The 12,389-nt window shown below is 46.7% G+C and overlaps 1 protein-coding gene across 2 annotated transcripts in view; it reads left to right on the top strand.

Moving 5' to 3' along the window:
* The window catches only part of adamts10 (ADAM metallopeptidase with thrombospondin type 1 motif, 10), a 59,625-nt gene that overhangs the window by 24,938 nt on the left and 22,298 nt on the right, over positions 1–12,389 (top strand). For both annotated transcript variants that reach the window (XM_088621782.1, XM_088621781.1), the window contains exons 7-15: positions 1,965–2,110; positions 3,330–3,373; positions 4,765–4,870; positions 6,858–7,004; positions 7,217–7,358; positions 7,934–8,041; positions 9,216–9,361; positions 10,389–10,452; positions 10,817–10,919. In XM_088621782.1, the coding sequence (XP_088477908.1) occupies positions 1,965–2,110; positions 3,330–3,373; positions 4,765–4,870; positions 6,858–7,004; positions 7,217–7,358; positions 7,934–8,041; positions 9,216–9,361; positions 10,389–10,452; positions 10,817–10,919 (1,006 nt within the window). The remainder of the gene's footprint in view (positions 1–1,964; positions 2,111–3,329; positions 3,374–4,764; positions 4,871–6,857; positions 7,005–7,216; positions 7,359–7,933; positions 8,042–9,215; positions 9,362–10,388; positions 10,453–10,816; positions 10,920–12,389) is intronic.

Genomic DNA, 12,389 nt, shown 5'->3' with positions numbered 1-12,389 from the left:
CCATTCTCTGTGGGTGTTCCTGCAGCCTAGAAACGGGGCCACAGTGCAAGTTGTTACTTGGCTATTATCAGTTGTGATTCGCCCATGGACCTTTCAAGCTTGTGTGTTCCATGTTTGCAGGGTGTTGCAGGTCTCTCTACCTGCTGCTGCTGATGACATCAGGTTTAAATTGTTTTCTTTAAACCTAGAGCACTGTGAAAGTGCTCTGTGGTGATTCTGACTCCTCAAGCTTGGATCCTACTGTAGCACCAAACCATTTCATGGTGGTTTAATGAGCACTTTCCTGAAGACAATTTAGAATACATAGAGTGAATGACATCAAGCAAATATACTGCGTGTGGTTTTTGTGATGCAATTACCAACTTATTAGGCGTGTGTGAAAATCATTAGTAGTCCAAAAATGCCAAACAGACATTCCAGTCCCTAGTTTGTTTGCCACAGGAAATCCTAGTGTGTCAGGGTGTGAGGTAAAACAAATTGCTGTTTCCCTAATTAGAATGGAGTTTCCAGCTGAAAACTACCTGGTAGTTGAGTGGTCAGAGTCTTAAGGATGAGATAATGCTGACTTAAGTCACACTGTCCATTTCTCTGATATAAGTATAACGTATGTGTTGCCCACACACTGTCACCTCTGCCAGCAAAGAGCTGTCTCAACATTTGTCCTTGACAGAAGCACTTCATTGTGCAACGTGGCTTCCTTATTTTAAGAAGCATAAGCATCGGGTTGAGTGCATAATGGTTGGAGTGCTGCCTCACTGTGTCGTGAGTTTTCTTTCAGCCTGGGATATCTCTCTATGTGTCTGCGCAGTCTCCCTTGGTCAGTGCAGGTTTGTGCTGTGAGCTAAGGTTTCCTCTAGCCTCCCAAAGGCATGCTGGCTGGGTTTATGGACATTTCTCTAACATGTTCCAAAAAAGCCCACCCTGATACACTAAACTGAGCTCATCCCCTCAATGAATGTCCAGGCTTCCCATTTATAAGGAAGATGTCTGTTGTCTCTTCAGAGACCTAGTGGTGGGCCACACTTGGCTTTTGAGTGCCAAGTTTCCAACTATATTTATCACTACTCTACCACTCTACAGAGACCATGGAGGATTCTGATTTGCTGTATATCCAGGAATACTTCAATACAAAAATACAAAATCCTCTCTGGTTGTATCAATTACTAGTTAAATCCACTCCAAATCAAACACAAATACTTAGATGTTTCTTCATTTTCTCTCCAAAATCCATCTGTCTTGTCTGGAATTAGGACTACAGACTGGCTGCTGATGTTAAAACACAGGATCTACTCCTGTTCTATTTACATTCCCCAACGTCCATTCTTGTCCTGACTCTCACCCTGAACTGCAGGAGTTTAGACACAGCTCCCAGCCTGTGCCCACCTGGCTACTAATATAACCCGATAGTAAATCCTGTGGAATTATCCACTGGGCTAATTAAATTACCCCTTTTCCTTCCAGTGTAATTCCTGTCACTCAGGTCACTTATCAGGCAATCAAGCCAGATGTGTCTAGTTTTCACTCACAAAGAAGGCCAAAGCCTTGGCTCACACCATCACAACAATCCAATAGCTGTGGTCAGGGAGAAAAGAGAGTGAAGAATCCAGGAATAAACACAGTGCGAACTCAAGATTTGGGATCTAAGAGCAAAGCTAGGGTCATAGCAAACTCTACACCAGAGTCCAGAGAACTCCCAGATCAGTTTAATTAACCTGAATCACCTGAGGCGGCCGCGGTCATAAATTGTCTCCAGGTGGTACAGGTCTCCTGTCAGATTGGTGTCCATGGCAACCAGCACTGAGTGACAGGTGAGAGGAGGTTTGGCCTGTTACCATGGCAATGCTAGCATGCTCTGCAGGGTTCCAACAGGAGCAAACATGACAGGGTGCTCTTCCTATTTGCTTCATGTAAAGTTTCATGTTCTTTTGCATAGTGCATTGTTTCTCTCTGTTATGTCTTTGTAGCCAATGTTAGAAATCAACCACCATGCAGGCAAATCCCTGGACAGCTTCTGCAAGTGGCAGAAGTCCATTCTAAACCGCAATGGAAGTGGCAACTCCATCCCAGACAATGGCATTGCTCACCATGACAACGCAGTGCTCATCACAAGGTTAGGTTGCACCTGAAGGCATGACTCTAAGTGCTGCACTGCTGCTGGCGCTCTGGAAACTATCACTTCACACCTACACTAACCAGCCTCTTCAGTGTTTTGCTTCTTTAATATTTCAGAAGAAGGAAGAACAATTGCAGTCCCCAAGAATTATCTAATTTTGCTCAATTTTAGATGTTAAGCACATAACTGAACACGTTATTAAGGTGTGTGATATAATAAAATGTCTTAAAAGTTACACATAAAGTGGAAATTTTAAATAAAATGGCCATCTACTGTATATTTATAACGTAATTATGGCATCTTAAAGGCAGCAAGGTGGCACAGAGGTTAGCATTACTACTTCACAGTACTGGGGCACTGAGTCCAGTCCCAGACCTGGAGTGCTATCTGTGTAGAGTTAGTATGTTCTTCCCGTGTTCTTGTGTGTTTCCTCCCACACTCCAAACTGGTAGGTTAATTGGCTTCTCGAAAATTGGCCCTGGTGTGAGTGGTTATGCATGCTTCTGCCGTGCAGTGAACTGGTGTCCCGTCCTGGGCATATCGTGCCTTGCACCCATTGAAGAAGGTGGATTTATATAGCATGTGAAATTGTGTTATCTTTAAAAAAACATTTAAGGAAATACAGTAAATATATTTTGCAAATGTTTAGTAACAATGCAGTTTATATTCATGTTGTGTAACAGCAGCATATCGTATCAACTCTTTCTTGCAACAGGTGCCTCTTTCTGTCTCTCTGTGTGCCAGAGAGGTCCTGTTGTAGCAGAAAAATATTGATATATTCTTTCTGTGCTCCAGCTGTCTGCTTTTAATTCATTCCGCCTTGTTTTTTTTGCCTGACCTACATTATTTTGTATTGCATCTGGTCCTGTCTGCACTTCAGAAGACTGTTATGCTTTAATGAACATCTGGCCAGCTGTGGATCTCTGAGTCAGTGGAATGTTGGACATGCTAGACTATCCAGATACTGACACCCCTGAGCTAGTATTCTGGAGAAGATGACAAGTCAGCACATGATGTTGTGTTTTGAAAAAAGTAAAAAAAATGATTTGCTGGACATGTAGAATAATTAGTGTTTATACGAGAGTGGGTGATATTGTGCGTCTATTTCCTTCTCACTAGCTTCTCACGGCAACTTTCTTATCTCTGCAAGTAGAGACATTTGAAGGCTTAGTGTCTGCATGCACAGTGTTTTCATGAAGTCCATCTTGTTTTCCAGACATGACATTTGCATCTACAAGAACAAGCCATGTGGAACGCTAGGTGGGACACGCACAGATTTTCTCTGCTATGTGAAACGTTTGCAGTGTATTTTTTGTAGTTGTGTAACTGTTTACTATGGAATCCTCCCTGTATGAAGACTTTAGCAAAAAATAATAATATTTATCATTCTGATTCTGATTTAGAATTTCCCCAACAATCTGAATATCCCTTTTATTTCTGTTAGATCATACATTTTAATTGCATAATTTCCCAATAGCCGTATGAATACTGGGAACGGATGTAACCACTCCCAGTAGGAAATGGGTATGATGGTGCTATAGCATTGTGTAAATTCCTCCACCAAATGGGCACCCACATCCTCTCGCTTTCTGACCACCCCTGAATGTATCCCAGTGGCATTTTACCAGCTTTGACATCTCAGTAAAACCAAAGGGTGTTGTATATTTGTGGCTGAAATCTTGCCCAGTCATTGCTAATCATGCCGTTCTCAATCTTTTCTCCACTATCAGAAACACAGCACTGTGAAAAACAGTTTGGGTATTTCTTTTTATTTCCCCTGTGGATGTTTTGTTGTGAGTCACAGTATCGCTGCTCACCATTAAGAAATGATGTCAGTGTTTGTAACGGGGTTTTCAAAAATCTTTGAGGATGGTCGAATGGTTTTCAAATCTCATTTTAGTTTTTTTGGTTGTATCTTTTTTTTTTTGAGCTTCAGGCTAGAAAGTGTTTTGCAAAACCTGAAAAAAATATCTAGTAAAATATCACTGCAAAAAATGTAATTCAACCTAAATTGATAGCGTGAATTCAGAGGAGATTAATCCATAGTCCTCTTAAGGCTTTTATTTATAACCAGTTCCACCTGCTGCCTTCAACAGTTTATGTATTTTGCTTCTATCTTACTATTTTCTCATACCGTGGTTGTGTGACAGTGCTGACTGGGTGTTGACCCTGGTTGTGTGACAGTGCTGACTGGGTGTTGACCCTGGTTGTGTGACGGTGCTGACAGGGTGTAGACCTGGTTGTGTGACAGTGCTGACGGGGTGTTGACCCTGGTTGTGTGACGGTGCTGACGGGGTGTTGACCCTGGTTGTGTGACGGTGCTGACTGGGTGTTGACCCTGGTTGTGTGACGGTGCTGACTGGGTGTTGACCCTGGTTGTGTGACGGTGCTGACTGGGTGTTGACCCTGGTTGTGTGACGGTGGTGACGGGGTGTAGACCTGGTTGTGTGACGGTGCTGACTGGGTGTTGACCCTGGTTGTGTGACGGTGCTGACTGGGTGTTGACCCTGGTTGTGTGACAGTGCTGACTGGGTGTTGACCCTGGTTGTGTGACAGTGCTGAGGCAATGTTGACCCTGGTTGTGTGACGGTGCTGACTGGGTGTAGACCTGGTTGTGTGACAGTGCTGAGGCAATGTTGACCCTATGGCAGGTCTGGCCCCAGTCGGAGGAATGTGTGAACCTGAGAGGAGCTGCAGCATCAATGAAGACATCGGTTTGGCAACCGCCTTCACCATTGCTCATGAGATTGGACACACGTGAGTGCCCACTTCCTGTCTCAGGCACAGCAGATCGGGGGTGCTCTCAGGCCTGTCCTGCCAGGTACTGTGTTATATTGTAGTGTGTTATGTGACGAAACGCTTAGCAGGCCTGAGATGGTGTAGGACTGCCGGAGAACCAGAGAGCTTAAAACAATTGGCGATTTCAGAAAAAAAAATGCAAAATGAAAAAATAAATTTTAGGAGTGTTAAACATTTCAGTTTCGAAAATGAGACGTTTTCTGTGAAAACTATGAAAGAGTCCAGGCTTAGCCCCATACTAAACATTTCATAATCTCAAGACGTGGACAGAAACAGTGAGAGAGATCATGTGACCTGGGTACCAATATTTAGTGACTGTGGATCACTGCCACTGGATAAATGCAAAACTCTTGTTTATACATGTTGTTAAACAGGATGCCTTGAAGTGTGTAGATCAGTAATTAGCTGAAACACTAGTTTCTGTGTTCTGCATTTCCTTGTGAGGAAAGTTTGTTTGATACATTGTTAGTCAGGAAGAACACACTTGGCCTTACATCTACAGTAGTCTCTCCCTTACTAGATTCCTAGTTTGTTCTTGTGATAAGAAACTGATGTTAAACAGACTAAGATTTATCAAAGTTATCTTTAGTGTCTGTCATACAAGTGTTGTGCAATATTTTTCTTTTGATTGAATGTCAGTTTTTAAAAAATTGTATTACTTGAGGAATTAAGGTTTATTCAGTCTTAGTGAAATAGACTGGATGGATCCTAATAGACTGGATCCCAGTTGATCCAGAAGAAAAGCAATGTAAATGTTGTTTCTGTTTTAATAAATTGGTAAATGAATATGCAATTGATTCTGATCAACTCCCTGGCCATTTCCATTCCCTGACCCTGCATTAAAATGCATATGGTTTTGCTACATAGCTTTGATTGAAATACATATATTCAGCAATGTCATGACATACACTGATGATGTAAGACATATAATAATGCATTCATATAGTGCCTTTCATCGAAACAATCGCATAGCGTTTCACAGCATGCAATTGCAAAAATAACGAAAAATAAAGATAAAATTGCGTTTAAACATTAGAAAAAAACAGTTTATACAGTACATAAAAACTGTGCCTGAGTTCCTGATGAATATCATTTTCAGAAAGGCTTTCATTACGACCTGTAAAGAAACAGTTGTCCTGCAGTATTCCTTGGTCTATACTGTTTTTACAACACTCACATCTGCACGGGTCCGGTTCTGGTATTTTCACAGCTGGCAAAGCCATCGCCGCGTCCTTGTAATGGCAAGTCCAGCTGCCCTCGGGCTGCGGGCCCCAGGCCTGTCTAGACGGCGGTCTGAGCCGGGCAGGTCCTCCTGTGTGTGGTCTGGAGGTCCACGGGGGCTGGGCCCGCTGTCTGTGGCTGGAAAGAAAGCTCAGGTCTCTGCTTCCTGTCGGGCTGTGCTGGGGGGGCGCAGCGAGAGAGCCGAGGGGTGCACTGTCAAGCACATGAGCAAGAAACCATCTGTCCAGGTCATGCCAGGAAGTACAAACACATCCAGTACTAGGCTTCTACATCATCGGGGCTGCTAGCAAAATCCTCTTCACAGTACTGAGAGAACCCCTTGGAAGTAACAAGTCTCAATTCGGAGACTTAGGAGTGCCCCATGGGACCAGGTTTGTGGTTTGAATAGGATGTTTGATTCGTAGCGTATTGTCACTGGCTTATCATACTTAGAACTAGGACAAAAAGACACCCAAATGAACGCCACTGAAAAAGAATACCCTCACCAAGTCAACCCTCTGCCTGTCCCAGGACATCAGAAGGCACTGCAAGGCACTGTGGTTGTGATCGACTCCTCGCACTGTGTGGGTAACGTACTGAAAGGCGTGCCCAAGCCGTGTCTCTGTACCCTCCCCGTTCTGGCCTCGATGGCCGTCGGGCCTGGCTCGGGCGTGTCTCCTGCCCTGCCCGCTCTGAGAGCTCTGCCTTTGTGCCGGTTTCTCAGGTTCGGCATGAACCACGACGGCGTGGGCAACACCTGCGGCCCCCGCAGCCAGGAGACCGCCAAGCTGATGGCCGCCCACATCACCATGAAAACCAACCCCTTCATCTGGTCCGCCTGCAGCCGGGACTACATCACCAACTTCCTCGAGTAAGCCTGGCGCCCTGGCGCCTCTCCCGATCCATTGTTCAAAATAAATCTGACTACGTTTGCACCTTTGAGCCTTTCTGTCGCTTCCAATAATTTCAGGAGGTTTTAGAAGATCTGCTTGCAAGGTGGTGTGTGGGCTCGCTGCAGGAGAGTCTTGCCTGGGCACTGCTCGCCGGCCCCCTGTCTGATCCCCTGCCATGTCTCTCTCCTAGCTCCGGCCTGGGGTCGTGCCTGAACAACGTGCCCCCGAAGCAGGAGTTCGCGTACCCCACCACCACCCCCGGCCAGGCGTACGACGCCGACGAGCAGTGCCGCTTCCAGTACGGGGTCAAGTCTCGCCAGTGTAAATACGGGGTACTCATCCCTCCTCCCTCCGTCCGCTCGTCTTGGGTGAAGCCCCCCCAACCCCCCGCCCGCACGGGCCAGGGAAAGGACAAGGGCTGGGAATGAACCTCCAGCTCTGCTTGCCCTGACCGCCTGGCTGTCATGCCAACATTTCTGGTGGCATAATGAGGAAACAGGGAGTTCGGCCTAAATTAAAGCGTTTTATTCCTGTTGGCAGCTTAGACTGGTACCTGCTGTGTAAGTCCTGCTCCTGCAGATTGCAGTACTGCTTTAGACAGTACACTGTATCGCAGTGTCCCCTGTTATCCTGATGTCTCTCCCAAAGATACAAGGTTTGCTTCAAAACAAGTCACATTTTTGAGCGTTCATGATGTTTGTATAGTGTGCTAATTAGAAACAATAGTACATGACAATTCAGTGCAGGTCGGAGACCGACCAGCGAACGGATATCAGCTTGGTTGAAAGTGCACAGGGATACAGAGGGAGTGTGTGTGAGCTGGCCTGTCTCCCGGGACAAGAGGAGAGGGAGAGGCAGTGGTGGGGGGCAGTCGGGCTGACGGACTGCTGCTTCTCGTGTGTTCCAGGAGGTGTGCAGTGAGCTGTGGTGCATGAGCAAGAGCAACCGGTGCATCACCAGCAGCATCCCTGCGGCAGAGGGAACCATCTGTCAGAGCAACACCATTGACAGAGGGGTGAGTACTGGCTCAGACCAACTCCATTGGCAGAGGGGTGAGCGCTGGCTCAGACCAACTCCATTGGCAGAGGGGTGAGCGCTGGGTATGAGTCCAGATCCCTGACCGCTGCTCCACACTGCCTCCCTGCAGTCCGACGTCCACCCTTGGCAGAGGGATGAGCTCTGGGTCTTAGACAAGAATCCCCTTCGTGATCTTCCCCCAGGTCTTCTGGCAGTTATATTGATTTAACACATCAGGTAGCTACAATATCAATCTCTTTTTTTAGACAGTTGAATTTACCGCAGTGTTGTCCAGACTTCGCTGCCTGTGCAGGAGATCGCTCCCCTGCACTGTGAGGCCCTGTTACCCGAGGAGACAGATCTATGCCCCTGGCAGAAGCACCGGAGCATTCTGCGTCCAAGAGGGATCCAGCAACTCAGCTGTCGTTGCTAATCACGTTTTTTTTTTTGCATTTTTACCGTGGCCGGGTGAAATTAAGGAGATGCTGCCGTTTTAAGTAGCGCAGCGTTTCAGAAGTTGACGTGAAGTCGGCCTTAAAGCCGAGATGGGAGAACTGAGAGCTCCAGTCCTGGCAGGCTGTGCCCAGCTCCAGACAGGAAGCATAAACATGAATTATGGGCGTTACTCAATCTCGGCCACTGCTGCTCGCCCGTGCGTTTCCTGTAAATCATTTCAGCTGCTCGCTTCACGCTGACAGGCTCCATTCAGCCCCTGTGTGTAAAAAGCGCTGGCTCATTCTGAAAGCTTTGAGATCCTTCCTCTTTAATCTGCAAACAGTGGTATTGTGTGTTTTATTCATCTGGGTAGGGTCTGATGACCAATGAGAATGTCATTGAAGTACTTAAAATTAAACCCTCTCCAGTCTGGTATGAGGATAGCACTCCTGCAAAATCATAACTTCATGGGGGCATCAACGGAATTTATCATTTATTATTAGTATTCGTAAAGGTGATTGCTTTACATGTCATGTAGGCCCACATTTCTTTAAAATTCCTCTGCCACTGACTGTATACTATATTATTTCTAACTGTGATCAGATGTAAATGAGGTCAGGGGGTTTACTCATTTGATTAATTATCTCAACAAAAGATGGAAGTGACCAGTTGTTAATATGTTCAGCTTATGTACCAAAAGCAGGATCTTGGATTAACTATGAGCTCTTTCCTTGCAGTGGTGCTATAAAAGGGAGTGTGTGCCTTTCGGGACCCGCCCAGAGGGCGTCAATGGTGGGTGGGGCCTCTGGTCGCCATGGGAAGAATGCAGCCGCACATGTGGGGGCGGAGTCTCCTCGTCTGTCCGTCACTGTGACAGCCCGAGGTGGGTGGAGCTTCACAGGTCACTGCCGTGTTTTTACTCAACTCACACCTGCAGCAAAGCTGGTGTTTTAGTTGGACACAACACCAGGTTTATTTGTGGGTGACGTCAGTGCTGGAATCACAACATGCATACACCGAATTGTAGCTGCTTAGTAGTTACTTTTTAAGAGCGGCGGAGGGCACGAGCCCGCGCGGAACAGCGACGGTCACACATAATTGCAGCTGTTAGTGAGTTTAAATTGTGTGCTTCTGATTCAGGAGGACAAAAATCAAAGAGAAAAATAACTCATGATTTAACATCTGTAATAGATAATACAGTAGGTAAGAAAGCCAGTGTCTTGTCACCCATCCTTCCATGCATTTTCTATCGGCTTCGTGCAGTTCAGTTTCGCAGGAGAGCCGGAGCCTAGCACAGCAAGCAACAGGTGCAAGGCAGGGTACACCTTGGAGAGGACGCCAGTCCATCGCAGGGCAGACAGACACACAGACACCCAGCCACTCATACTAGGGCCAGTTGTCCCAGAAACCACCTAACCTACCAGCATGCCTTTGGACTGTGGGAGGAGTCCAGAGCACCTGGAGGAAACCCAAGCAAACAGAAGGAGAGAAAACAAACTCCACACAGACAGCACCCCAGGAATTGAACCTGGGGCCCCAGCGCTGTGCCGCTGTGCCATCCTAGCTTGGCCCTTGACCTAAAATCCCAAAACTTGTCAAAGCGTAAGAGTAGAAAATCAGCCCCTGATCGAGAGTCAGCTCTGTAAACAAGTGGCAGATGCGGGTTCTAAAAGTCGGCAGGCTGTTGGTGGATCATTCCACCGAAGAATGAAAATGCAAACGTTTGTACGGCTTCTGTCCCGTTTAAATAGGTTGTTTTTAACTGGAGGAAATCCATTCTGGCATTTCACTGATGAGATACAAAATAGAAAAAAAGAATGGAAAAACAACCCCATTGTTGAGTCTGAATAGTTCTTTGATTGGACTTTATTATAAAATTGTATTCAGATGTGATTTGCGTTTGGTTACAGGCCAACCATCGGTGGAAAGTACTGTCTGGGAGAGAGGAAACGGTTCAGATCCTGCAATATTGATGTAAGTAAAGTGTCGAGAGGTCTTGTTTAACCAGTGTCCCCTGAGTTTGTCCAATGGCAGGTCAGGTTGAAGAATGGCCCTGGGCACACTTAGGCAGTCAGTTTGCTGTCCAGTCATCAGGGAATCGCCGCATTCTAGTGTAGACATTACATAATTCTTATACATTACTGAACTTACTGAACTTGAAAAGCAAGTCCATTCCCTGGTTTTCTGAGTTTGTGCTGTGAGGCTCAGCTGTACAGTGTGTGTTGCTCAGTGTGACACAACAAGCAGCTCTTGTTGCCCATGGTTGTCCCTTCGCCCTCCCTGTGGAAATGGCCCGGCCTGCGATGCACAAGCCTTACTCCGGCCTTGTATTGTCCAGGAGTGCCCTGCTGGCTCCCAGGACTTCAGAGAGCGCCAGTGTGCAGATTTCGACAGCGTGCCTTTCAGAGGAAAGTTTTACACCTGGAAACCATACCGGGGAGGTGAGTGGAGTTTCTTGACTGAGCTTTTAAGGCTCCTTGGTAGCTGTTGGCTTCTCTGGTCGTTTGAATAGTGTCCATGTTGTGTTGTGTTGTGGTGTCGTGCTTCACAGACCAAGCTTTGTCATTCTGACAATGTAATTAAAAAGTTTCCATTGCTGATCTGTCAGCAGCTCGATGCGGAATATGAACGAAAATGAGGGCACTGGGTCTTTTTTCATAAGGATATAGGCAGTTTGCCCACAGCTAAAATTGTATCTTTTCTTTAATTAATATTTGGTCATCTTAATTTCCTTGAAATGCTCCTGCTAACATGAGATACGGTATATTGATCCTCAGACTTTGTTATTAGGACACTTATGATTCTGTAAGCAGTCTGTTAGTAGACGAGTCGAATGTTGAGGGTTTTGCCGAGTTAGAGGCTATGCCCAGTGTCGCCAGATCGATTCGAGTGCGTTCCACGTCGGTGGAACACAGAACTGGCTGGGCAGTGCCCTGTCCGGATAGGGTGGGTTTGACTGGCAGACCCCCAGCTTGTGCTCTAACAGCACTGCCCCATTGCTGGCCAGAGGGGGTGCAGGGGGATTGTGGGAGGGGAAGCGACAGACGTCAAGCTTACGTCCCGGACCCAGAGGGAGGTGAAGCGGCTGTTCTGACCAGAAAGGACATGATGTGACGCTGTTTTGCTCCAGGCTGGGGTGTGTCACATGGCAGTGCCAGTGCCTTCCAGCAGGCTTGCGCAGTGGCGGGACTGGGGGGTTGGTATTGGTGACGGGTTCTGCGCTGGTGGGTTCTGGAAACGTTAGCTCCGGCAGTCTGGCTCCCATCTGCGGCCCTGGAAAGTGTCGCCAGAATCCCGGGCTAGAATTCCTTCTCTTGACAAGCGAGGAGCTGGACGGGAAAGATAAATACTTTCGACGACATAACTGCCTTTAATCTGGGAGTCCAATAACATAATGGCTCACAGAGGGCCCTTCTGCTCCAGGCCACAAGTGCTCCTTTCATCAGCTCAGCTGATTTTACAATGGAAATCCCTCACAGCTGTTCAAATATGTGCTGTGCCACAGTCTGCAGTGTGTTAGGGCCAGATTACAGCTCCCAGCAGCGCTGCATTCTCTCTGCTGAGACACCTAGCACAGGGCCGGCGAGCGTAGACAGCCAAGGACAGTTCATAAAAAAGGCATGCAGCATTTCTTACCGTTTATTTATTTTTTAAAGGTATGAGCTGTTCAAATTGTTGAGTTTTTTCCAGTAAACTATACAGCTGGCCTTGCTTCATCCCCGCTGTTGGCCGACAGCCTGCCTGCAGTGCAGTTGCAGCATGGAACCATGGGATTTGTAGTTTGGTTCAGCAGGTCCCTTCTCCTTATGAAGGTTTTGAGAGCTGGTGTTCGTTTTTACGATTTCTTGTAAAGTCGTTCAACACCTGCAGCATATAGACCTTAAAGGAGTCTCTCCTCTAGCTGTATTTTT

This window comes from Lepisosteus platostomus, chromosome 27 (genome assembly GCF_059453375.1).
Source record: "Lepisosteus platostomus isolate fLepPlt1 chromosome 27, fLepPlt1.hap1, whole genome shotgun sequence".
Taxonomy (NCBI): Eukaryota; Metazoa; Chordata; class Actinopteri; order Semionotiformes; family Lepisosteidae; genus Lepisosteus; species Lepisosteus platostomus.
This window is presented reverse-complemented; position numbering and strand designations above follow the sequence as displayed.